The sequence below is a fragment of the Fusarium falciforme genome, chromosome 2 (assembly GCF_026873545.1).
Source record: "Fusarium falciforme chromosome 2, complete sequence".
Taxonomy (NCBI): domain Eukaryota; kingdom Fungi; phylum Ascomycota; class Sordariomycetes; order Hypocreales; family Nectriaceae; genus Fusarium; species Fusarium falciforme.
In genome coordinates this window covers 650,150-674,357 of record NC_070545.1, presented here as the reverse complement: position 1 = coordinate 674,357, position 24,208 = coordinate 650,150, and the positions used below count along the sequence as shown (strand labels likewise).

Here is a 24,208-nt window from a genome sequence, read left to right as displayed (position 1 = left end):
GGCCAGGGAGATGCCGATTATGATGACCAAAGCTCTGATCATGCAGATCTGTGACCAAGGTTCTGAGGTGGGTTTCTCTGGGCTCGAGGGTCATGCCTCAGTGGCTGGCATTGTGTCACAGCAGGCTGAGGCATGAGCAAGAGAGTCATTCCACGAGTAGCCCAGCGAGCAGAAAGGAGAGGACGGTGGAGACAGAATTGATATAATGTAGATACAGAATAACGGGGCGCAAGCCATTGCTTTATCTGGCTATTGCTGAATCGAGGTGTGGCTGTGTTGGTTCGTCTAGGTGCAGGGTCTTAGTAAGAGGTCACCCAGGCCTACGGGTTACGACAAAACGAAATATTCAGACAAACATATTAGATTATTCTCCCCTAAAGTTATTGAATAGAATGTAATAAGAACAAATAAAAGCACTCCAATCTTTGGATTATTTTATGATATTTTTATAAGGAGTTAGGTAAGCTTCTTAATGAAACTACCACGTCGATACCGAAATCCCTCCATTCTTAGGCACTTCAGTCCTCTTCTCGCCTTCGGCCCCTCCAAGTTGCGGCGCTTCGTCTTTGCCGAACCTGGGCACCGGGTCACCATCCAGCGTAGCCCAGCTTTCCCGTACACCGGCCAATTCGTACATAAGAATGACCCGGCACACGACCACGGGAATGATGTATCTGCCCACGATAGACATGGCGTCCTGAAGGCCCACGAAAAGCATCCCTGCGAACACGAGCGTGCCAAAAACCACGTGCAGGATCGTGAGGATCGATTGCCACCACGCTAGAAACAGGAAGGTCTTGGTCTCTTTGAAAGTCCAGATGTGCACTACATAACCGCCAGCCGCGCACGGAACGAACTCCGTCAGGGTAAGGATATCTGCCGCTCTCGGCCCCATGTTCTTGATCCAAATCAAGAAAGAACGAGCGACCCGGCGTACGCCAGAAGCTTTCTGGCGGACTGTCGTTTTGTTGTTCTCTTGGTCAACGCCCACGGGGTCCACGTCCACGCCGTCGTTTGGCTTCTTGAGTCTCCATCCCCGAAGCCGTAGGCGAAAGACCATACAGCTGAAGATGTGGATGGAGAGGCCGAGCCCTAACCACACGTTCGGCATGAAGTCGGTGTCTGACGAGAACGAGTTGATGGTCCACAAGCTGACTTGCAACGTGTTGGTCACAACATTCCAACAGGCCGCAGAGACAACAACGTATTGAAGAAACGAGACCAGCAGCTGTGGACATGCGCTTGCTGGGCGCCACTGCGCAAGTCTATTCTTCTCGTGGTAGAGGATCTTGGTCGGATCCGAGTACTCGAAGGCTCTGCTGAAGTATGCCGAGGGGGATGCCAAAGCGATCCCTGCGGCCAACAGTGGTCTTCTGCCCACGTTCGATAGCATGGCTATCTCGTCGTGGGAGGGACCAAGGAGGGCGACGATGGTAGGCATGACACCGAGGAGGATCTGGGCGCCCGTCATGCTGCCCTTGAGGAACTCGGACGTATGCTTGAGGATGCATTCGACGACTGGCTGGGTCAGAGCGGTATAGATTCCGCCACCGGCCATGTAATCAATTTCGGAGTGGTTCTTGATACCCGTCAAGTACTTGTTGTATTCGGCGCTGCAGTTGGTCTTGGTGATGTTGCTGAATATGAATCCATACCTATCCGTTAAATCAGTCATTTATCTATCTTCTGTCTTTTTGGCGTCCCATCAAGGGCCGGGCTTCAACAAAGAACACAGTGAATCATACCGTGGGTACCAGTGCTTGAACTGCTTGGTTGATGTTGCGGCGATGGCGAGACCGATGCTGTTGGCCCAAACAAGGAGAACGCAGAGAACTGTACGCCGGCTCTGGAGCGACATTGCGATGACTGTCGAATGGCGATGGGACAGTGAGGCAGGGTATGAAGAGGTGCAAGCTTTTGTGCAAAGGAAAGAGGCAAGAGATGTTGAAATAGCTTCTCAACCTTCGGGCAGCAACTCGGAAGGAGCCATCCACCTCCTTCGAGCCCCTTGAAGAAACCAGGCTCGCGCTCCGGTGCCAGTTTATTTTCGACCTGCAGATGACTGAGGGTGGGTGCCCGAGCGAATACTCCTAAAGCTCTATTTGCACTTTCATCCGGAGTGAGAATGATCGGTACCAGGCATGCGGCCAAGAGAGTACAAGGCAGCTCGCTCCCATGGAGGTCAAGAAACAAACGAGACACCGGAACGGCAAAGAAGGTCGAACTATTTCTTAAACTTAGGACTAAATTCATAAAACTACACGAGAATAATATCATAATTTGTTCAAGATGTTAGATCTTTTGTCCTAATTCTTTGAATATTTTTTATTTTATCTTATGGTTACGCTTAGAGAAGGATAAGCTAAGGTCGTGGTGTCTTGTTTGTTCCTTGACTTGCCTGGCTCCGTAGACATTGCATTGTGTGTGTGAAGACCAGCCCCGTTTTCTTTCACCCGCCCACCAGGCTTGGCTTTGTTTCAATGGGGCACAGCATTTCAGCTATTGCTTGGCAGCCAGCGTTGATTCGTCCTGCTAACGTTAAGGCTGACCGGAGACAGGGTTGGACTCTCCGTCGACATCGTGGAGAGAAGAGGGATTGTGGCTTGCTGTGGCAGGCTGAATCTGTCATCTTGGTCCCCACACGAATCCCAAGGTCATCGAGGAGCCGGCTCTGAGCTAGGAGCAGATGCCGAGACAGAGACTACCAGGTCGTGACCTGGATGCCATGCATATATCTAAGCTTAATCAACTGATGGCGACAACAGTCAGAGGGGCTCCACGCCCCCGGCACATGGGATCTGGGGGGTTGGAGACTGTCCCGCCCGTCCCAGAGCCTGATTTGCATGTCTCCTTTCCCCCTTCTTACGTGTTGATCTCCCGTCCCCCTTCCCCCCTTACTTTTCTCGCTCAACGTCATTATTTGCTGCGCAAATTTCTTATGCCTGCTGAGTGGCTTTCAGCCCGCTCTCCGGACACGTTCCGGTCCAGTTGAACTGGTTCAACAAGAGCCTCACCTTGTTGGTCCAAGATCGACTCGACCCATCTGCGTTGATCCTCCTCCTCCCCGGACGTATCAGGCTGCCCCAGATTAAGATCTGACGCGGCCCCCTGTAGCTGCAGTTACACAGCCCACAAGGCTCTACGAAAATTCCAGAGCCTGCTTTCCTGCACCCAGAATCATACGAAAATTCTGCAGCGTCCGAACACCTCATTGGGTCTCAGATCTTTCTAAATTTGACAAGAAGAAACCGGGCAATTCTTATTTGCTCCTATCGGGAAGGCAGGGCCGCCCAGCTGACCAAGTTACTGTCGTGTGTGTTGCACAACATACCCATAGCCAATGACGAACGGTTTGCGCGTGGCCAGGATGAGCGGATGCTTACACGGGGAACTTTAGCCACAAGACGGAAAAGAAAGAGGGCTTGTTTCCTGCGTCAAGACCGTTTGAGCCTTCGCGTCCACCCATTCAACGTGTACTGTGTCACGTTTTCCGCCATCATCAGCGTCATGGCGCTGAGATATGAAAAAAGCTGAAAGGGGTGGAATGTATAGGGAGTCTTGTTTCGGGTAGTGACAAAGTGTACCATTGTGTTCAAAGTTGATGTGTGCCAACCAAAGTTTGGCAACTTGCCGAGATGCTGCAGGCAGCAGGCAGCAGAAAGACTAAAAAAAGGCCACCGTGTTAGCATTGGGATATAATGCTGTGACGTGTTGACAATGTGTTCTTTATTATTATTGAAGCCCGGCCCTTGATGGGCTAAATGAGCCAGAAGATCGTGCACACATGATGGTTTATCTAACAAGTGCAAAAAACCCCTCTCTTCGGAATGTGAACCCAATAAGCATAAGCGCTGTGGCGTGGGGGTTTTGATTAGGGACCTTGGCTGCCCGAGGCATAGCTGCAGGGGGCCTCCCAAGTCAAGGGGGATTTTCCTACCCCAACTCGAGGGCCTGGTTGCAGTGCAGGGAGTCTTATCAGGCTCCGAGCTTCTTTGGTTTCTGCTTCTTTGTTCCCATTTCTTGTCTTTCTTCCATTCTAGCCCCTAACAATTACCGAATAAGGTACCTAACGACTCTACCCTCTAATTCTTTCCTGCACGATCCTACGATTAAGCGCACTACCTGTATAACCCACCACCACTTGGTGCGCCTAGTTAAGCTTTGACAAAGGCATTGTAGACGGGCAGTCATGGCCCGTCAACAGCGACCCCCCTACGGGCCGTTCCGTGGGCTGGCGGTTTGGCTGCTGGTGGTCCAACTCCATGTGTCCATGGTCCTTTCCAAGCCTACTCCAGCCCAGCACGCAACTTCGTCTATCCTAGACGATGCCAACCGAACGGTACCAGACTATATAACGCGTTATGGTATGAAACCACCTTTGGCTATTCACCGCGTGCATTGAAGACAATGCCTTGGCATGAAAGGCCTGGGCCATGTCCGAATAGAAGCTAATAAGCACTATCCACAATATAGCGCCGCTTGTCTGGTTACATTCAGAGGACCCCTTCCGACCATCAGACATCCTTGAGCATGTTCGACGTACGGCACCGACGGTCAACGAAAGGCCTGTACCTGGTTTGCCGGCTCTCGACCTGGATAACCTAGATCTACTCAACGATGTTGATGTAGATACCAACCAAGTCGTCGCGCTGACATCCAATGACGATGTCACCACTCTCCCTTCATGGCTCTATGGAGAAACCCCGGACGAGAAGGGCAGAATCTTCAATGCGACTGCCTGTGCTGTCATTATCGTGGAACAGAGTCCCCGTGATGTCGATGCCTTCTTCTTCTACTTCTATTCATACGACCGAGGGGCAAATATCTCACAAGTGCTGGAGCCCCTGAACAGCTTTGCAATGGGTATGGCTGACGGGATGCACTATGGGTGCCACGTTGGCGACTGGTAAGCTGTGGCCCATCTCTTTGACGGTCATATTAGGCTAACATGCCCCCCAAGGGAGCACAACATGGTTCGTTTCCGTGATGGAAAGCCCACGGGCATCTACTATAGCCAACATTCAAGCGGCGCTGCCTATGAATGGAATGACACGCGCCTTTCATTGGAGGATGAGCGGGTAAGTCTTTATCACTGCCTGCGAACATGAGATACTATCATGTATCTAATACACGTGTCTATAGCCCCTCGTCTACAGCGCATACGGCTCTCACGCGAATTTCGTATCTGAGGGGTGAGTTGGTACTCTATCAACCTGAGGCATACAGGGACTAACCGACTCTACCCATCAAAGGGACCACGTTCATGACAGTGTCTTGTTGGACTACTGCGATGCCGGCCAGCTCTGGGACCCCGTTTCGTCGGCATACTTCTATCACATGGACCCTACCAGTTTCAAGCTGACTCGCCTGTTCACCCCCGAATCCACTTCGCCTCGCGACTCCAATCTTACCTCCTTCTTCTACTTCAGTGGTATCTGGGGCGACACGCAATATGCTGGTGACGACCCTCGCCAGAGGACTGTACCCGTTTTTGGCTTGAAGCGTTACGTCTCGGGTCCACAAGGTCCGATCTTCAAGGGACTCGTCCGAAAAGGACTATTCCCCGACAACCCCGAGCCCAAGAAGTTTATACAGTTGGCTGTTGGATTCTTGATGTCGTGGTATCCGTGTTGTCTACGTGGATGGAGGTTCGTGGCATCTTTGACGGTGATGGTTGCGTGCATCACACTAATGGTGATGGGGATAAGGTATGGCGTGAGGCGGTATAGGATGAGGAAGGGATACAAGAGGATAGATGCTGAGATACCGCTGGAAGATCTGGATTCGAGAGAGGACATGGTATCTAATTACAGCGATGACGGTCGAAAATGATGGCATGATGTTCTTCGGTCGGTAGATACAGGCGCAGGGCAGGTATTGTTATTGTTTTTCGAGACTTATTTCTTATAGTATTAGGTTAGTAATTTCCCCCTGTGCCATCTTCAGTTGCTTGAAGCATGGTAAACCCCTAGTGCAGGCTCATCTACTCGCAATCCCTCACCAGGGCGCTAGTAGTCCGGCCCCAGCAAGCATGCTCACTACCACTGTCACCACCGGTGTGATGCCTCTCACCGATAGAGGAGCCGCGGCCGCATTCTTCTCGCTTTCACCAGTCGCTTTTGCCTTCTCCAGGTCTGAACTCTGGTACACCAGCGCCACGGCAGGTACTTTTGTGGCAACCGCTATGTTCTCCTCTTCGACTGTCAGAGCTGTCTTGGTCCAGTATGCTGTCCCAGGCTGTGCCGTGATCTTTATCTTTGAGAGGTACGGCGACTCGGCGCCGTCAAAGGTTGCTGTAACATCCGTATAGTATTTGCCGGACCAGGTGTGAATGCAGCCCTCAGTATAGCCGAGCTCGGTAATTGGCCCCATAACTGAGTGGCAATTCAGAAAGTTGTCACCAGTATAACCGCTACAAAGCATGGTCAGCGTCGCGGTACAGCACCGTGCCTGGTTCGCTCACCTCGGGCAACAATATACCAGGGTCTCAGAGTCTTCTAGCACCGAGGTCCAAATCGAGGTGAGAGCGAGCATCTGTGGCTCTGTGATGCTATTCTCGGGTTGTACGGTAAGCATCCCCTCCGTTGGAGTTCCTTTGCTTTTAGCATATTCGCCAGCAGTGGTCCATCCTTTGGGGCAGACAAGGCCTGGAGAGTAGTATGGAAAGAACCCTTGTTGTCAAGTGTAGGCGTGCTCTTTGGCCAGCTTGTCATATGCGTCACCAGAGGGAATGCATTTTCCGTAATCACCAGGAAGGCATGAGGGGTAACCCCAAGCCCCAGGAATCCAGGGTAAATCTGCCTGTACGAACTGGATGTTATCCGTGGCCGTAGCGCATTCTGTCGGGGCCGTGTAGGTTGCGGTCAAGGGACCGAGGTTGGTGATGGTGTAGCCCAAGTATTCGGTTGTGGTGGGCATGTTGAAGAATTGAAGGTGGAGAAGTTGAGTAACCGGGGGATGATGGTGTTTTAAGCTTAAAATAAGGAGGCCGAAGCGGCACAGCAGTTGTATTAGCAGGGTGTTGGATACCACAAAGGTCCCATGCTCTCCACCCCTGTTCGTGGTTTAGCCGATGCTCCATTGCTACCTTGCAAGATCCGTGATGAGGATTCTATAAACGTAACTTGATCTTTACGTCATCCAACTGGGTACAGGGTCCGATTCTGTGGCCAAGACACCGACAACCAACACAGCCGTCCAATATATCCACAACTACATGATTGGCTCTGTGATCTTTCAACGCGTTTTCAAGCACGTGGAATCAGCAAATTGTTTATTTTCGGTATTTTGTACCGAGATTCAAACCTGGTGGTAAGTCTTGCAGTATAAGATGCCGCCTTGCCCTCCTCGAAGAGGGAACTACCCTGCGTTCCTCCTCTGCTTTGCCATCGATACATTCAGGGTCGGACTTTTCTTTACCATTCTATTCAGTTGTGTCTTCTATCTTTTACTACTGTCCAAGAGCCTCCTTTATTACCTTATAAGGAAAGTCTGTTTTCTGCAACTCCCTCCGTGAATGTCTAGCACATGCCCTCTTTTCACCTTGATGACACCTATCCTCTCCCAATAGTCACCCACATTGACAACAGCAAGGAGAATCGACGACTTACCGCTGGCGGTTTCGTTTCCAATCACAATGGCTGTCAAGCTCTCCTCAGCCAGCTGGCATTGAAAGCTGGTGTCTTGTTTCAGGTCTTTGCATAGCTGGATGGAGCCTTTGACTGGCTCATTGCCATTGTAGAAGACGGCGTAAGGCGAGTGGGATATTTCGCAGCGAATGCTAACATCAACAGCGGTGCCCGTGATCTTCAAAATATAATCTTGAGGTAGGGCTGCTTTCTCTTTCGGCCCCATAGCCTCAAACTTGGCCCACGAGACGGCCCCTGATGGGTCACCTCGCGGTACCATGGACACTTCGATGGCGAAGTCGAACTTGAATGAAGCCGCAGACACCTCGTTGCTAAGTACTTTTCCCTTCCAGCCTATCCAAGACCAGCTCGGAAACCCCTCTCGTCGAGTGCCACATAGTACATTCCAGCAGAGACCTTGGCAAAAGCCTCGAGAGTTGGACCGTCACACCTGTCGGACCTCCCTAGGACAATAGGAACACCGCACAACCTCTCCCTCTGCCAACGATTCTTCTCCCACGAATCTGTCGAGGAATCTTCTCCAGACAAAGCGGACTGCGGATCCCCGTCGCTTTCTTGTTGCGTCTTGGCCTCCTTCTCACATGCCGCCCCATCAGCCTCTGCGCGGAATATTTCTATACCCTGCTGCTTCTCGTCTTCGTCTTTCTTTTCTCTGGCTCCAGCCGCTCGTAGTTGGCCCACAACCACCTCATAACCCCTCTTCAGGGCAAGTGTAAGTGGCGTGCGGCCCTCTCGGTCCTCGTGATTGATGTCAATCCTTCCAGCCCCCTCTGTCAATAGCAACTCAACCAAACCACTCGCTTTATTGTCTTGAACGGCCAAGGATAGCGGCGTCCAGCCCCCCTTGTCCTCGGCGTTTGGGTCCACCCCTTCGGCACCAAGGAGCCGTTTGATGACGACCGACACGTTTTTTCGGTTTGACTGAACTGGCCAAGATAGGGGCGTGCACCCCGTATTGTCCCTCGTGTTTGGCATGGCTCCCTTGAGCGACAGTAACTTCTCCAAAACCTGAAGTTGCCCTCGTTCAGCGGCAAGGGAGAGAGGCATCCGTCCTTCTAGATCCCTACAGTTGGCATTAGCAACGCCTGCATCTAGCAGCGAAGAAACAAGAGCTTCTGATCTCTATGTCACAGCGCAGTGCAGTGGTGTTGACCCGTTCACGTCTTGGGTATCAAGGTCTGGGTTACCCTTGGCCAACAGCAACAAAGCAACTTCCTCCCCCCGCAATGACTCTGCAGCATGGTGCAATGGGGTCTGCCCATGGCTACATCTGGCATTGATGTCCACGCCTCCCACATCCAGCAACGCCTCAAATACCTGCACCTGGTTGTTGGCCACCGCCTTGCACAAGGCCGTGTGGCCATCGGCATTTCTTTCTTGGGCATCTATTCCATCATGTGAAATGAGCTCCCACACAAGCGCTGCCATCCCATATTCCGCAGCATAAGAGAGTATTGTCTCACCCTCGTAAAATCGAACTAGATCTGGATCAGCCCCTGTTTCGAGCAGGAGTATCGCCTTGTCTTCTTTGCGCATGACCACGGCCTGGGACAGTGCTGTTTGACCTTTATTGTCCACGGCATTGATTTCGGCTCCCTCGTGACCCAAGAGCGCTCTGAAGCAGGATATATCATCCTCATGACCCTGGGTGGCATGCATCAGCGGCGTCTGACCCGAATCATCACGAGAGTTGATATCAACGTGGCCCAAAGTCAGCAGACACCGAAGCACACCGTAGTAGTCTCAGACGCACTCGGAATTGGACTGCCGGTCAAAGCGATCCCTTAACGGATTGGCGGCCAGTGTTAGAGAAGTGCGGCCTACGGCGTCTCTCGACTGTGCGTCGACATCATCCGTGGCAAGAAGAAGCTCCACGATGGGTAGGTAGCCTTGCTCGGCGGCCACACCGAGCAGTATGAGACCGTCCTTGGTCTTGGCTTCCGTGCCTACGCCCTTCGCGAGCAGGAACCGCAGAATCTCGATCTGGCCTCGGGATGTGGCCAATAATGCGGGCGTGTCTCCGTCCTTGTCCATGAGGTCTGGCAACACGCCGACCTGGGAGAGCAAGAGCGTTACGAGGTTCACGTGCGCTCCGTTGCATGCCTCAACGGCGAGGTGCAACGGCGTCTTTCCGCTGTCACACTGAGTGTTGACATCAGCTCCATTGTTTAAGAGTAGCCGAACAGTCTCCTCATGACCGTGCTATACAGCCGAATGTAGTAGCATTTCACCATCCTTCCCGGTCCTAGCTGCCGCTGCGATTTTAGGTTTGGATAGGGGCATTTCCACTGTATTGGAGAGCCCGCCGCGCACAGCCAGTCCTAGCGGAGTGCAAGGCGTATACTTGCCCGTGTTTGACGGCTTGATCCTGACTCGCGGCTGAATGGTAGGCTGAGCCAGAAGCAGGGATACCATCTCGGACAGGCCATTCGTGAGCGCCAAAGACAGTGGTGTATGCAGGTCGATCCGATCTACGGTCGAGGCTACATTCACATTTACGCCGCACTTGGTGAGAAGAGCCATCGTGGTAGTGTGCCCTTCCTTGGCAGCGTGCCATAGCGGCGTGGCTCTGTCAAAGTCCTTCAAGTTGGGATTAGCACCGTGGTCCAAAAGCATTTTGACGATGACGGTGAGGCGTGTTCGGAAGCAACTGCTCCAAAAGGACAAGCAGAAGATTTGTGGTAGATTGCTGTTCCTAGCAATTGTAGAAGCAGTAGAAGTATGCAATGCCTACATTCGGATCGGACCCCGGCGGGAAACGAGAACAAAGGTCCTGGATCACCGCAGATGTGATGATCGTCTTTCCTGTACCTGTCAGGCCTGGACAGAAGAGGGCGCAGAGGTCCTGTGTCTGCCAGTCGGGGTCCAAATCCGAGGCTGCATGGATCCATTTCTGATATGTGTCAGAGCCTAGAAACCACTGAAGCGTTCCAGGATGGCGTCTCTGGGCAAACTCGGCTTGTTGATACACGGCCACGTTGGGCGCATAAGCTGGCACCTTTTCAGCCTCGCCGAGGCTTATGGCTACTTGTAGCAAAGGGCTCGACAAGTGCAGGAATTTAGGAGATGTCCGTAGGATACAAGAAGCTAGAGTGCATCTATAACCATGGGTAACTAGCTCCGCATTTCCGTCCCCGACATGGTCTATATAATTCTACAGAGTTAGCAGAATTAGCATTTGAACTTACTTCTTGACAGGTAATGATACAAGACTCGCTTTACATAGCCAGATCAAGTAGCGTTATGAGGCCGGTTGACGGCGTGTCGCGATGCCGTAGTCCAAAATAGGAAGTTTAACACGGCTCGCCTCCAACTCCACGCCTCAATCGCAAGATAATGCGTGCCACGGCCAGGACTCCGGATTACATTGCCCAAAGTGGTAGAGGTCTTGGATATGACTGGCTGCGGTCGAAAATTTAATTAGAGATGCCCTGCCATCTTTTACCCGCCTTTCTTCTACCTAGTTAAAATGCGACCTCTCCCAGGCACTTTGGACAACCCCACCAACACCCCGACACTCCAGCACCAAACATCGGGACAACCTTGGTTGAGCAGATGACACAGCAGATCGAAGGCCAAATACTTTTTTCTAAGTCTTTTTGGAAGGCAGCCGTCCCCTAATACCTTGTAGAGAGGCCCAACACGCCTAGCTCGCCCCCGAACGATCACGGCTCGATCCAACCTACTTAGCAGCGTCCAACTTCGAGTCCCCCGACAACAGACTTTAACACACCATATTCTACAAGCACTTATCATTACAGATCTACTATGGCACGGGTACACTCTCAAGCATGCAGCAGGTTGGGCAGTGGGCGGGAAAAGATGATGGATCCACGACACGAAGAAAAACACCGACAAACGTCACGATGTGGCAATAGTATAACATCAGAAGACCCTCGACAATAGGATATATCATTACTTTTGACTAGGGCTACCCTACATCACGAATAGTAACCCACCTTCTCATCGACTAGGAACGTGTCGCCTCACGCGCCCAAGCACATTGCCAGCCCGGAGCCGCCTGTCGGCCGGTGACACTTTCACATGCCATACCGCTCCATGAGCCGCAAATACTGTTTCCGCAGCGTGGGTCACAGCCATCTTTTACATCAGTATTTCAACAGATGAATTCTAACAAACCGGTCAACATCCGAGGTCGAGAGACCGAGATCGGGCTGCTCGAAAGCAAGCTAAGCATGCGCAAATCATCAAAATCACGGTAATTTTTACCCATCATCCTCCGCTTGAGGAAATATTAGGTCTACCGTCGCTTTCGATCAAGATAAGATGCCGTGAGAACCTATCTGGGCTGTCGTCTGAGCTCGGCCTCACGGATGGACACTGAAATTTACGAGTTGGCGTTGTGACAGCACATCTTCCTCGCCGATGTTGACTTCGATACGAACCACAAAGATAACCAAAGCACGCTTCCCATGCCTCGAGGATGCCGCTACGCGAGCTATCGGCCAACAATTAAGCATCTTGAGATTTCATAACGCCAACTCGGTTCTTCGGCACACTCGAATCGCCTACAGAGACAGACAGTCGATATCTCGCAAGACATCTTTTCGCATTCGAAGATAACACGTCTCCCTTTTAATAACCTATCTACAAAGGATAAGAGTTCACGGGGAAAGCTTTACCGCTTCCGAATTTTGGCACCCGCAGATCTGGCTGTAATTTCCAGATTGGATATTTATCACAGATTGACGAGAAAAACAAGCCTTCAGCCCTCTCCTCAAAGCATGCCGTCCTAGTCAGAAGCCAATCGCACGAATCATACACCCCTCGCCTCGTGTCAGCTGGTAGCGGCGGCGTCAGGAGCGAGAGTGGGAGACTAACTGGAAGCAGTAATTTTAGACTGAAATTTCTCTTTCAACCGAAATGGCGGGTCCAGGCGCGGGGGTGTTTAACTTTTCCCCATCTTTAGAGATGAGTCTCTGACTTAGACGAGTCCAGTCTGGAACCCGATCGCCACTCGTTGCGGGCGCTGGAGATGTTGAAATCTGGGGTAATGCGATGTTATTACGTGAAGGATTCTAACGGAGAGGCTTGGTTTTGATCGGATCGCGGCCTGTGTTTGGTGGAGGAGGTGGCGAAGGTGAGCTAGTCATGTTACAGCATCTTACCCCAGGTTTTGCCAGCCCCCATGCAGCATCAGATGCCGCTCCTTCACGTCATGCTCGATTCACGAGGGTGGGCTGTTTGATTCCGTTGGTTACAAGGACTCTGGTAAGGTGTAGCCTCCGAGGCATGTCACTCCGTGAGGGGATCTGAGACTGTCGGCCAGCAGTATATGTAAATTCAGCACCTCGCCTCAACCTTGAACTCTATTTCCGCCTCTTCTCGGTATATAACAACTCCAATGCTCTCTATCCTGAAGCACCCCTACTTCCAAGCATAGACCAGCGACACAGTCCAAGCTCCACTGCGGTGAATTATCCACCATGTCCGGTCCTTCACATAGCCACTCGGCCGAGGGCCACCTCAGACCCCGGCTATCCAAATTGACCATGGTAGCCATGACTTTTGCTATTCTAAAGTGGGTTGCTATAAAGACAATGTGATTTAATGGTGCTAATCAAAATCGTGTAGTACCTGGATCTGCCTTGGCGGTTCAATAGGTATCGTAATGCCATCAGGCGGCTCCGTAGCATTCTTGTACGGATTCATCTTCTGCGTCATCTGCAACTTTGCCATGGCGTCTAGCCTTGGAGAGCTTGCAGCTTTGTGGCCCACGGCCGGTGGGCAGTATCATTTTGTATACATGTTGTGTCCAGAGAAATGGCGGAAGCTCTTGGTAAGACGGCCTGAATCCGGACGCTGGGCAGTGTACTAATGACCATTGACAGAGCTTCTGGGCTGGCTGGATTAATATTGCCGGCTGGCTCACTTTGGTGACAACCGAAGGATACTTTGCAGGTAGGTCGAATCTTTCCAGTGTCTGGGCGAGCCAGCTAACTTGTGCGCAGCGCAGTTCATCTCCGCAGCCAGCGTCGTAGCTTCGAACGGACGATACGTTGCCGAAGCATGGAAGACATACCTTATCTTCATGGCCATCCTTACATTTTCGACCGTCTCGATGATTACATGCAATAAGATCCTCGGTGCATGGAATAACATGGCTCTCTACTGGTCCATCCTGAGCGTTGTCATTCTTAGCATCGTTCTTCTCACAACTTCGGACAAGACCAACGCCGAATTTGTGTTTACGAGCTTTGAGAATGAAACAGGGTGGACGGGCGGGGTGGCCTGGATTCTGGGTCTTCTCCAATCTGCCCTCTCCTTAATCGGGTTCGATGCCGTGCTCCACATGACGGAAGAGATGCCGGACCCCTCTCATGACGCTCCCTTGGCCATGGTGTACGCTGTTGGTGTCGGGGGGACTACGTAAGTCAGGCTTTCATTTGCACCTAGTCTTGAATTAACATTTGGTAGGGGAACCATCTTTATCCTCGTCCTCCTCTTCTGCCTCACCGACCTCCAAGCGATCGTATCGACGTCGACCGGAATGCCCATCATCGAACTTATCCTCCAAGCGACCGGAAGCCGAGCTGGAACCTGTTTCATCAGCCTGATGCTCGCGATATGCTTCATCCACGGAACGAACGGATCCGTCACAAGTGCGAGCCGATTGCTATACGCGATGGCCCGAGACAAGGGCATCGTTTTCCACGACTTCTTCAGCCACATTAGTCCGACGCTTGAAGTACCCGTCCGGACGATTATGCTGTCTTTCGTCTTCAATACCCTTTTTGGGCTGCTATACCTGGGGCCGACAGTAGCTTTCAACGCCTTTATCGCTTCCTGCACAATTTTCCTGAACGCGTCATATGCGTTTCCGCTACTGGTGATAATCATCAGAGGAAGGAAGACCTTGACCAAATTCCAAACATCTGAGACGCCATGGAGACTTGGCGAACGTCGTGGGCTTATTCTCAACTGGATTTCGGTCCTGTATGTTGGAGTGACCTCGGTTGTAAGTGGACACAGGAATCACAACCCTTCACACCTTTTCGCTGACATTGAGCTTCCAGTTCTTCTGTTTCCCACCAGCGCTTCCCGTCACCGCAAGCTCGATGAGTATGTCGTCCACCTTGATAATAATTCTGTATGTACTAATTCATGGAAACGCAGATTACGTTTCGGTCGTGATTGGAATCTTTGTCGTGCTTCTTACCCTATATTGGCTCGTTTACGGGAAAACTTTTGAAGGACCGGTAGGAATACCCTTCAACCAGAATCATTCGAGGAAAATGCTAAAAATTCTGTTACAATAGAAGCTCGATGTCATCATGGGGGAAAGGCCGGACTTCTTCAAGGCATCAGATGAGGTTGGTGGTGGGGAGGAGAAAAAGATTGAGAGTCCGACAGGATAAAGCAGCACTTTGCACGCAACCGACCATACTTGAGTTGATATACTAGAATATGGATCATTCATTTAAATCATCAATTACTCTTGGCGATGGCTATAATGTCCCATTCCAGCATCTCCGCCGTCACAAATCAACAGCATGATCCACGTGAACTTGCAAGAAGCGGAGAAGCAACAGCATTGAATGGCCATACGCCGGCATCTCATTGGCGCCATTCTCCCGGAATCGGTATCAGTTTATCGGGACGTCATGCTGATTTGTCAATCTTGACCGGAGTCCCAAGTCCGTTATCCGGGTTTGTAGCCGGGGTTTCCGCGCCACTAAGCCGGTATCGTCTACCTACCATTCTTGCGGGGAAAGGGATCCTCGCTTTTGTTCCTCCTCCTTCTGGAGACTCCGCCATTCTCTCTTCTCGGACCTGGACTCGTACGTTGCTCTCTTTATCTTGCTCATTTGTGCTCGCCGTCGCGACATGGCTACTCCTGTCCCGGAGAAGACCCCGGCTGCCAAGCGGACCGGGAGCCTCCCCTTGCGGTCCCGGTCGGGCTGCCTGACCTGTAGGACCAAGCACGTAAGATAACGCCCTGCAGACAAAGCTCCAGTGGAGTTTATCGCTGACGTACGGACCAGCTCAAATGCGACGAGACAAAACCCAACTGCCAGCTCTGTCTCTCTCGTGGTATTAAATGCGGTGGGTACAACCGTGGCCTCAAGTGGTCTACCAAGCACGAGAAGCACGCCGAGCTGGCGGATCATGACGTCCAGCTGTCGCCAAAGCCACAGGTTGGCGCTGCTGCTCCTAAGAGACGTCGCGGCCGCCCGAGACGGAAGCCACTACCTGGAGAGACGTCATCTCTGGCTTCAGGTTCCGCCGTCGCGTCAACTCCCAGCGACACGAACTGGGGATTGTTTTCCGAGTTTGCTTTTGAGAAGACAAACCCGCCTGTTGAGGAGACTGAGAATGCTCAGCTGCCCGAGCCTCCAGCAAACGCAATTTGCGACGACTTCTCTCCCCCATTCGATCTTGACATCCCTATCGGTGCTATCGACAACCTGCAATGGACTCCGGATACCTTGGACTTGACGACTAGTATAGATGGCTATTCTGATGGCGGCAGCGACCTCTCTCTGTTCCCCGTGCAGCAAACCTACAGCCCAGTCTTCATACCGCCAGCAGTATCCGACGTCCCATCATCACTGGTCGAGTTTTGGTTCAGAGATGTCTGTTCTCTCTGGTCGCAATATGATTCTCCGACAAACTCCAACCGGACATTGGCTACCGCGCTCTGGTCATCTTCCGAAGCCGTCTCTACTAGCCTCCAGAGCATGTCATCGGCCTACCTCTCTTCAAAGCTACCCCACATGAAGAAGACATCGATATTGATGATGAGCACGGCCACCAAGGCTATCGAGAACGAGCTCCAGGTTGTCAAGTCGTCACCTCGTCTCGATGTTGTTCCCCTCGGTTTGATCTATGGACTTTTCTGTATAGGGACTAGCATCTGCTGGCTGAACGCCACGCAACTCGGAATACCTTTTCTGAAGGAAGCCAAGGCTCTCTTATATCGAATAAACCGACAAAAGCGAAGCCTAACAGAAGATGAAAGGCGGCTTTTACGCATTTTCAACAAGAGCTGGACATACTGCGAACTGCTCCTGTCAGTTGTTTCTGACACAAACCCCTATAACATGTACGAGCTGGATGAGATCGATGATGTTGGGGCTGATGAGTATCCTACTGCCGAGCCGGCTCCCCCGATTGTGGACGACATACCGCACCCCTGGACAGGCGTCTCGAATACTGTCTCGCGACTGTTCACCAAGACGATGAGGCTTTGCCGCAATTATCGCTATCACCTTACACATCCTGGTCTAATGGCTATGCGCGATCACACGACCGCGTTGAAACTGATCGAGGAGGCAAAATCGCTGGAGGAGAAACTGCTGGGACTGGACTTTGAATCTGCGCCGACGAACAGTGAGACTGGAGATCAAAAAACGCCATGCCGCCATCTTATCGACGTCGCTGAGGCATATCGACTAGCGGGTTTGATACACATCTATCAGACATTCCCGGACCTGGTTCTGCTAAGACTACCGAGTCACGTCTCAGTCCTCGACAATGCTTTGATTCCTTGGGAAGAATGCATCACCCCCTTGAGCCTTCGTCTAGTCAAGTTGATCCAGCAGCTTCCCCCCGACTCTGGAAGCAAAATGACACAGCCTCTACTCTGTATCACAGCAGCCACAGGGCTCAGATTTGATTCTTCGGACTCAGGGTCCGAAACCACAGGGTCTCCCCCACAGCAGCCTGCCCCGACTCCATCACCCTTCAACCTCGGCGGCGTCGAAGACTGCAGCATGTCGGAGTACATCGGCCGTCTGATCCAATCAGACGAAGAGATTGAGCAGGTTACCACGATTACCGAGTCACGCCTCAAGATTGTTGATGCCCGGTGTTTTCTCCTTAACAGGCTGGACATTCTGGAAACTGTCCTTCCGCCTAGGCCAATCATTGTGGCCAAGAGTCTTGTACAGGCTATCTGGGACGAGTATGACAAAGAACTACCGGGATTTGCCTTGACTCATTGGATTGATGTCATGGAGAGGAAGAATTTGCGGTCGTTGTTCGGATAGGTCGGTGTCCTATGGAACAAGACCTAGACTGAGAATATCAAATGAAAACTCCAATTATAAAAATACGGATCAAACTAGAAAGAGACCCTTTAATGTGCTACTTGTCTGTAGAAAAAAGAGAAAACTGGATCTTGATGCTGAGAATGGTGATATAGGGCAACGAACGAGACTGACTATCAGGTGATAGTGGTGGCGGCGCCCGAAGTAGTGAAGATGCTCGCCTGAGCTTGACACTTCGCTATACTAAAGAAGAAGAGGCAGAAACAACGTCAGAAAGTCTCAGAACTGGAAGATTCGGGGTTTATCAACCCGTCGATCAATCCACCGAGAGATAGACGTACTGGGACGTGTGCACTAGTTATATCGAAGGTACGACAGATCTGTTGCGATCATCTCGGTCAGCTCTGTTAACGCATTCTAGGTGGGGGTAATGTCATGCAAACGACAACTTGCCCCTATTATTCCACCTGCTGCTTTGGCGGTGGCTTCGTAACCTGCACGTTTAGTACTGCAAGATGCGTTTACATACCGAACGAACGGCGCCGCCAGACAGCGGTATGTGCTTTCAGTATCTACCCAAGGCCACTGTGTTAGCATTGGGGTATGATGCTATGATGTGTTGACAATGTGTTCTTTATTATAGTTGAAGCCCGGCCCTTGATGTGTTAACTGAGCCACAAGATCGTATATACCCAAGAGGAGCGAAAATCGTTAACTGGTTGATCAGAAAAGACGGAAGAGTCAAAATCAAGTGCGCTGTCCACCGGGGGCATCATTGGAATAGCAGTGTCTGCAGGCTGCTCTGTCCTTGGCTTAATCTTCACGGTTTCATTCAAGATCTGGAAGCACCGGCGCAAGGAAAAGGAGAGTATGCAAAGCGACCAGGGGTACAACTGATAAGAAGACAAGGGGCTATGAATTAATGAAAATGTTTAAAGACTGAAATGCCATGAGTACCAATCTTTGCGCAGTTGCCATCCCTGTGCTCATCTGTGCTAGTCGCCCATTCTCCACATCCTTCCCTTGTACATACACGCCTCAGATTGCACTCTCCGTTATACTAAAGTCACATCTATCCTGCAGGTATCTTCACGCTCAACGGCTTCGCCTTCCATGATACCATAGATAAAACACTCACCAATGAACCGAAATTTGCCATTCCTTACCGATCGAAGCGTCGACGGTAGCGCACACGTCTCGAAGACATGAACCTCGTCTCCTCTGTTGACATGCCCAGGGAACAGTCCCAAGTACCCTTTACTCGTGATGCCCAAACGGCGGTTCTTCAGTGCCCGCTTCAAGGCTATGCGTACCTCTTGAAACGTCTGGCCTAGGGTGCGTGTCTGGAGACTTGAAAGCTCCAGGCCGCCTTTCCCTTTCGGTCGTAGTGAGTAGGTTTGTCCAGGGACTGATGGTGACTGGCCGGTCGTCTGGTCGAGCAGAAAGCTAAAGACTTCAGCAAAGGATTCAGGGCATCTGAGCGTCCCGTCCCCGTTCTTGCCAGCAACAAGCGATTTCCACTTCAAGTTGGAGGCTCAAGTTATTGGCAAGGCTCCGATGTCAGAACCAAAAACCCCCCCGCTCATCCGAGCCCGACCCTCAGGGGCAATGAACGCAGCGACCTTTGTTCCGAGTTGCGTGTCCTCTGTATAGGTTGGTGTGGCACAACCTGCAGCCATCTTGGTGGGCTGACAGCTCGGCATCTTCGAGGCTATGTACTTCGGTAGGCTGGCGAATAAGGAGTAAGGCGAGAGGGCCAGCTCAAAGCGACAGGTTGATAACTTTATGTCCTGATAGTATCAATCAAGTGTGCGCCTTGATTATACAAATAATTAAACTTTATGCTGATGCTCGAGCCCATGAGCCTCGATTAATGGGTGAACACAACACGGATCAAAATGCCATCTCAGCTGATTGGGCATAATGCTGCCCATCAACAAGTACCTAGGTATTCAGGCACACAATTTGGGCCCAAGTTTGCCAGGCAGTTTCAACCCTCCACTTTTGAGGTGGTACTCTGCCACCACCTCAATTCCACCTCACCTTCACCTCAAACCCACCCCGCCTCCACCCCTTCTTACACCGGTATTTAAATACTCGCCCCAGACCTCAATCTACTAATTTCAAATTCATTTCTATCTCAAGTCAAAATTTCGACAGTCATGGTAACTAGCAGACCAGCGACTCCATGTTTTCCAGTGAGTGGATCGTTGCGACTCTATTGATGACCGTGACAACTCACTTTTCGTAGCGATCTTGGCCACAGCAGAAATGGAATCGCTGATCGAACCACCAACTCCGCCGGGGCAGCCACGGTGTTTGTGTGACGATTCGATGTCACTTTCCGCCGGTTCTTCTCTGCTGGACTCCAGCCATTACACGGAACGACCTGTCGAAGATGGAGTGCCCATCGCCCCTGGACTTCTTTCTAGTGAAAAACAGCCACAGTGGATTGCTTTCCCTCTCAGAACACACTTCCCAACCATCAACCAAGGAAGCGCGTGTTCCAAACTAGATTTAACAGCTTGGGACAGAGTATTTCACCACTTGGTGAAGCGCCACCTTGTTGCTAAAGGTCCCCTAAGAGCTCGCACGCGTAAAAATCACCAACCAGAATCTACCCCAGAAAGAATGCTCCAACTCGAATCCATGATAGCCTACTTGCGAGAAACATCGTCTTTCTCCACAGCTGCTGAAGACGAGCCATTAATTTGGCTTATGAAGAACGAGATACTCTTGGAGAGAATCTATGAGCAGTTGCTGTTCACTTACTTCCGATTGACTGTCTACGTCATAGCGTGTTTATGGTTCTACTCTGTGTTCCCTGGGCGTATACGACCTCCATGTACAACCATGCCGTGGACAATCTGGCCGGCATTGATTGTGCTCTGGGGGGTCTGTTGGATGTTTTATCCCTCTCCCGGAAGTGCCCCTGGAGCTGGTGAGTTGGAGACCCAGTCTCATCTTCATCAGCCACAACCTGAAGAATTCGGTGGTGAGTCCCTGAACTAATACCACACGTTGACTCTAACTCATCGTTGGCTTATTAGGGGAATTCCTTTTTTCAGCATCAGACGAGGCCGACCTGATCTTCCCCTTCCTTGAGGACTCTTCGTTTTCTGATGGATGGTGGGCTCCTCATCAGCTCAACACAATCTGTGATCCCCTGACAATGACTATGGATCATAATACGGGGGCTTATCCACCAGATTCAGCACGCCGGTTTAGCCCGATGACAACGGTAGATCCAACCCGAAGTCCCACGAATTCTCTCCACCTGGGTTCAGGATCACAGCTCGCTCTTTCCCCCGGCGTTCAGCAACGGCCTCAAAGCCAAGGGAGCGAGCCGGTTGCCGTGGGTATCACCGAAAATATTGCAACGACTGCATCCGGGTGTGTGAACATGACCTTGACGTGATACCTAACAACTGACTGGACCGACTAGGTCCAAAACTACCAACCGATTCCAATGCCCACAGTGCTACAAGGTCCTCTCAAGACGCGACGCTCTCGAACGCCATCAAAGGTCACAGCACAACCGGGTGGAGGAGCATCTCTGTCCTCACAAGCCATGCAAACATTCGAGGAAAGGCTTTGCCCGGCCAGATGGGCTCCGGCGACACCTGAAGGCTTGCAAGTCACGGACCAGAAGGGCTGCCACAGTGGCATTAGAGCCTATGGATAGCCAACCGGACAGCGGACTCGAGATGAGAGAGGACAGCCAAGCGCGCAATTCCGGGCAGGACACTTGTAGTACACAAGGCCCGAACGATGCGAGTAGTCAACAATCTCCTACGAATAGTTGGGAAGCGGAATTGAGAAAGCGCTACAAAGAGGCAAAAGAGGTGTGTGTGAGGAAGAAACGCGAGGTTGAGGAGGCACAACAGCAGTTCGAGGAGGCACAACGGGTGCTGGCCAGCTATGAGACATTGATCGGAAACGCGGAAAAGGAACGCGCCGCATGAGGGTACCCTGAGGGAAGTCGAGAGATTGACAATTGGGCTAGTGGCCTAGTAGTGCACTGATAAGAGATTTGAATCACGGCATTCCTGTCCAATATTTTGGGGACTCGTGATCGTTTGTTTTGCCGGGACCTTTCATTTGACGAGATGCGCAATAAAGTGAGAAATTTGTATTTATCTATGCGCTCCTTTCGTACTTGCTCCTCTTCCGTAGTTGCTCACCAAAGACCCAGAAGCACCAAGGAATAGGTGCCATCAGAATTGTACAGGAAGCTAATACAGTGGTTGCCCAACCCGCGCCTAGTGCTTGAAACATGCGCAACGCGAACAGTGGGAATGCGAAGCCCAGAGTGTACCTACTGAGCATCATTGCACCGTTTGCCGAGGCGCCATAGAGAGGACCGTAAGAGTCCAGCATGAAGAGATTCACACCCGCGTAGATGAGCAGGGAGGCCACCATGGACATGCCTTGGAAGAAGATGGGGGTGAACCAGTGAATGCGATATTGAGCTGTCCAGCCGGCGATGAAAAGACTGGTTGGAAGGAGGAGACTGCCCACCATGGCAGGGACCAGGCGGTTCTTAGGATCGAGGGGTTCAGTGTCGTCGTGGGCTCTTTGCCATCGTGTGAGGCGTTTCTGGTAGAATGAAAAGTCGATCAGGACAAAGGGGCCGCAGGCCATAAAAGTCCCAAGCGTAACGCCAAGATACGAAAGCGATTCGCTGGTTTCGTCAAAATCGTAGTAGTGTCGGAAAATCCAGGGAACAGATGTGACAAACGTATACAGCAGCCCAAAGATGAAGCCGTTGTACAAGCTGACGAGGGTAACGATGGGTTCTGTAAACAACATGTGCAGAGGCCTTAAAATGAGAACGGTGAAGAAATGCCGTATTGTCCTCGCGACCGAAGTTTGCTGAGATGAAGTATCTCCGAGGCCCATCCTGATAGCTCGACGGCGGAGGACAACCTTTTTATAAGTCTCTTTGGTGAAGAGGACCGGGATGTAGAGAGCAACGGTGGCCATTATAGCCACCCACTGCGTCCAACGCCAGCCTTTGGGTCTTACAATGAAGCCACCAATCAGAGGAGCAATAGTCGAGCCGAGAGATGGGATAGAGTAGTAGATACCAAGGCTGGCTCCGCGATACCGAGGCTCGGAATAGTCCAGGATGGTAGCTGAGACGTTGTTGATGTTTGGCGCGGCGAACACGCCAGCAAAGAAACGGCAGATAATTAAGCTGATCACGTTCTTGGAGAACCCAGACCCGACCATGAAAAGAAGAAAGATTGGAGTCGTGGCCACAAACACCGTCTTCCGCCCATATGTCTCTGACAGAGGGGCCCCGACGATTGGTCCACAAGCCATGCCAAGGTTGTACATTGACAGCGGGAGGACGGCCACAAGCCGACTCTGATGGAATTCTTGTTGGACAGCCTCTTGGGCAGGGGCGTAGATCGCACCGGCGAAGCAGCTAGCAAAGGCAAGCGAAGTGATACTGGCGATGCTGAGGATGCGCACAATGGCTGGAAAGTTGCGAGGGTTGTCCGGGTCGTCAGGGCCAGTCCAATCGTAGGCAGCATTCATCCGCCTGATAATCTGGTGTGTGTCCGTCGGCGGAGGAGCCATGTGTACACCTCTTCTAGTCGTTTCGACCATTTCTGGCTGGGTAACAGTCTCCATGGTGAAGGCTGAGCTCTGCAATTGGGTAGCTCCGACTATTGGGATAGAAAAAACCAAGGGAATTAATTAATTATAACTGGGAACTTTTTGTTACATACTTCATGTCGTTTGCGCCCTTGTGCTCGGTCAATGGTACAACTCGCCGATCCTCGAGTTGATCCTTTTCCAACTCGGCGAAATGGAGGACCTTCCCGGGAAAGCTTTTATATGACGTCTGCCCAAGAACAACCTGATTGGTTACACTCCTATGTCTTGGTTATTGATGCAACTGTAATGGATCTCGGCTTTCAACTTCGTTCATGAGATTCCGGGCCCAGGTCGGTGAGAAATTGACCGAAGCCGACCTGTAAATGAACCGAGCCGCGAAATCATCCGAACCTCTTGGGATTCATTCTTCGTCTAGTTCTATTTCCCTTCAAAGAGCTGCGTTATTTCATTCAGAGTTTCTTCTTTCCTCTCCATCCAAGGCCACATTTTTGAAAGACCACCAACTTGGAACCCTTGATACTTGCTTCGTCGCCATTCCCTGGGTCGGGGTGCAGATGGGATCTTCTTGACTAAAGATTATCAACGTCCTTGCCGTGACCTGATGCAACTGTTCCTCCTGGCACTTGGATCGCCGATATTTGTCATGCAGCATCTGATAGTTCCACAACGGGGCCTCTCTCAACGTAGCTAGCAGAGACCTTGATGCACAGGAAGGGTCGTAAAAGTAAACCGGAAGGAACTTTTGAATCGTCTGGGCAAAGTCCAAGTCGGAGAGGCCATCCCAAGAACTCATCCATGCCTCGAGACCAGCGTGAAAACGGGGATTCTGCCTCTTCCCAGCGAGCACAACCCCCATAGATGGGCGATCGTTCTAAACTTATGTTTGGCTCAAGTTGGGGCTCAAAAATTAGGCTG

General features: G+C 51.4%; 8 protein-coding genes across 8 annotated transcripts; 4 read left to right on the top strand and 4 right to left on the bottom strand.

Moving 5' to 3' along the window:
• Positions 1 to 478: 478 nt before the first annotated feature.
• Positions 479 to 1,858, bottom strand: NCS54_00215000 (Hypothetical protein; the record flags this gene model as incomplete). Its single annotated transcript, XM_053147755.1, has 2 exons — positions 479 to 1,655; positions 1,746 to 1,858. The coding sequence occupies 2 exons, from the start codon at positions 1,856 to 1,858 to the stop codon at positions 479 to 481; spliced, it is 1,290 nt and encodes a 429-aa protein (XP_053003730.1).
• A 2,331-nt stretch (positions 1,859 to 4,189) lies between these two features.
• NCS54_00214900 (Hypothetical protein) lies at positions 4,190 to 5,832 on the top strand (the record flags this gene model as incomplete). Its single annotated transcript, XM_053147754.1, has 5 exons — positions 4,190 to 4,364; positions 4,474 to 4,906; positions 4,961 to 5,078; positions 5,143 to 5,192; positions 5,253 to 5,832. The coding sequence occupies 5 exons, from the start codon at positions 4,190 to 4,192 to the stop codon at positions 5,830 to 5,832; spliced, it is 1,356 nt and encodes a 451-aa protein (XP_053003729.1).
• A 165-nt stretch (positions 5,833 to 5,997) lies between these two features.
• Positions 5,998 to 6,918, bottom strand: NCS54_00214800 (Hypothetical protein; the record flags this gene model as incomplete). The annotated part of the gene is made up of 3 exons (XM_053147753.1): positions 5,998 to 6,412; positions 6,464 to 6,550; positions 6,812 to 6,918. 3 exons carry the CDS (start codon positions 6,916 to 6,918, stop codon positions 5,998 to 6,000), a joined length of 609 nt encoding a protein of 202 aa, XP_053003728.1.
• Positions 6,919 to 7,982: 1,064 nt separating this feature from the next.
• On the bottom strand, positions 7,983 to 10,265 carry NCS54_00214700 (HET domain-containing protein; the record flags this gene model as incomplete). The annotated part of the gene is made up of 3 exons (XM_053147752.1): positions 7,983 to 8,712; positions 9,403 to 9,851; positions 9,963 to 10,265. 3 exons carry the CDS (start codon positions 10,263 to 10,265, stop codon positions 7,983 to 7,985), a joined length of 1,482 nt encoding a protein of 493 aa, XP_053003727.1.
• Positions 10,266 to 13,096: 2,831 nt separating this feature from the next.
• On the top strand, positions 13,097 to 15,028 carry NCS54_00214600 (Hypothetical protein; the record flags this gene model as incomplete). The annotated part of the gene is made up of 8 exons (XM_053147751.1): positions 13,097 to 13,191; positions 13,245 to 13,449; positions 13,502 to 13,571; positions 13,622 to 14,039; positions 14,088 to 14,628; positions 14,687 to 14,732; positions 14,787 to 14,869; positions 14,930 to 15,028. The coding sequence occupies 8 exons, from the start codon at positions 13,097 to 13,099 to the stop codon at positions 15,026 to 15,028; spliced, it is 1,557 nt and encodes a 518-aa protein (XP_053003726.1).
• A 403-nt stretch (positions 15,029 to 15,431) lies between these two features.
• On the top strand, positions 15,432 to 17,662 carry NCS54_00214500 (Zn(2)-C6 fungal-type domain-containing protein; the record flags this gene model as incomplete). Its single annotated transcript, XM_053147750.1, has 2 exons — positions 15,432 to 15,596; positions 15,656 to 17,662. Exons 1-2 carry the CDS (start codon positions 15,498 to 15,500, stop codon positions 17,660 to 17,662), a joined length of 2,106 nt encoding a protein of 701 aa, XP_053003725.1. The 5' UTR covers positions 15,432 to 15,497.
• A 2,853-nt stretch (positions 17,663 to 20,515) lies between these two features.
• On the top strand, positions 20,516 to 21,627 carry NCS54_00214400 (C2H2-type domain-containing protein; the record flags this gene model as incomplete). Its single annotated transcript, XM_053147749.1, has 3 exons — positions 20,516 to 20,657; positions 20,713 to 21,055; positions 21,108 to 21,627. 3 exons carry the CDS (start codon positions 20,516 to 20,518, stop codon positions 21,625 to 21,627), a joined length of 1,005 nt encoding a protein of 334 aa, XP_053003724.1.
• Positions 21,628 to 21,802: 175 nt separating this feature from the next.
• NCS54_00214300 (MFS domain-containing protein) lies at positions 21,803 to 23,305 on the bottom strand (the record flags this gene model as incomplete). The annotated part of the gene is made up of 1 exon (XM_053147748.1): positions 21,803 to 23,305. One exon carries the CDS (start codon positions 23,303 to 23,305, stop codon positions 21,803 to 21,805), a length of 1,503 nt encoding a protein of 500 aa, XP_053003723.1.
• Positions 23,306 to 24,208: the final 903 nt, after the last annotated feature.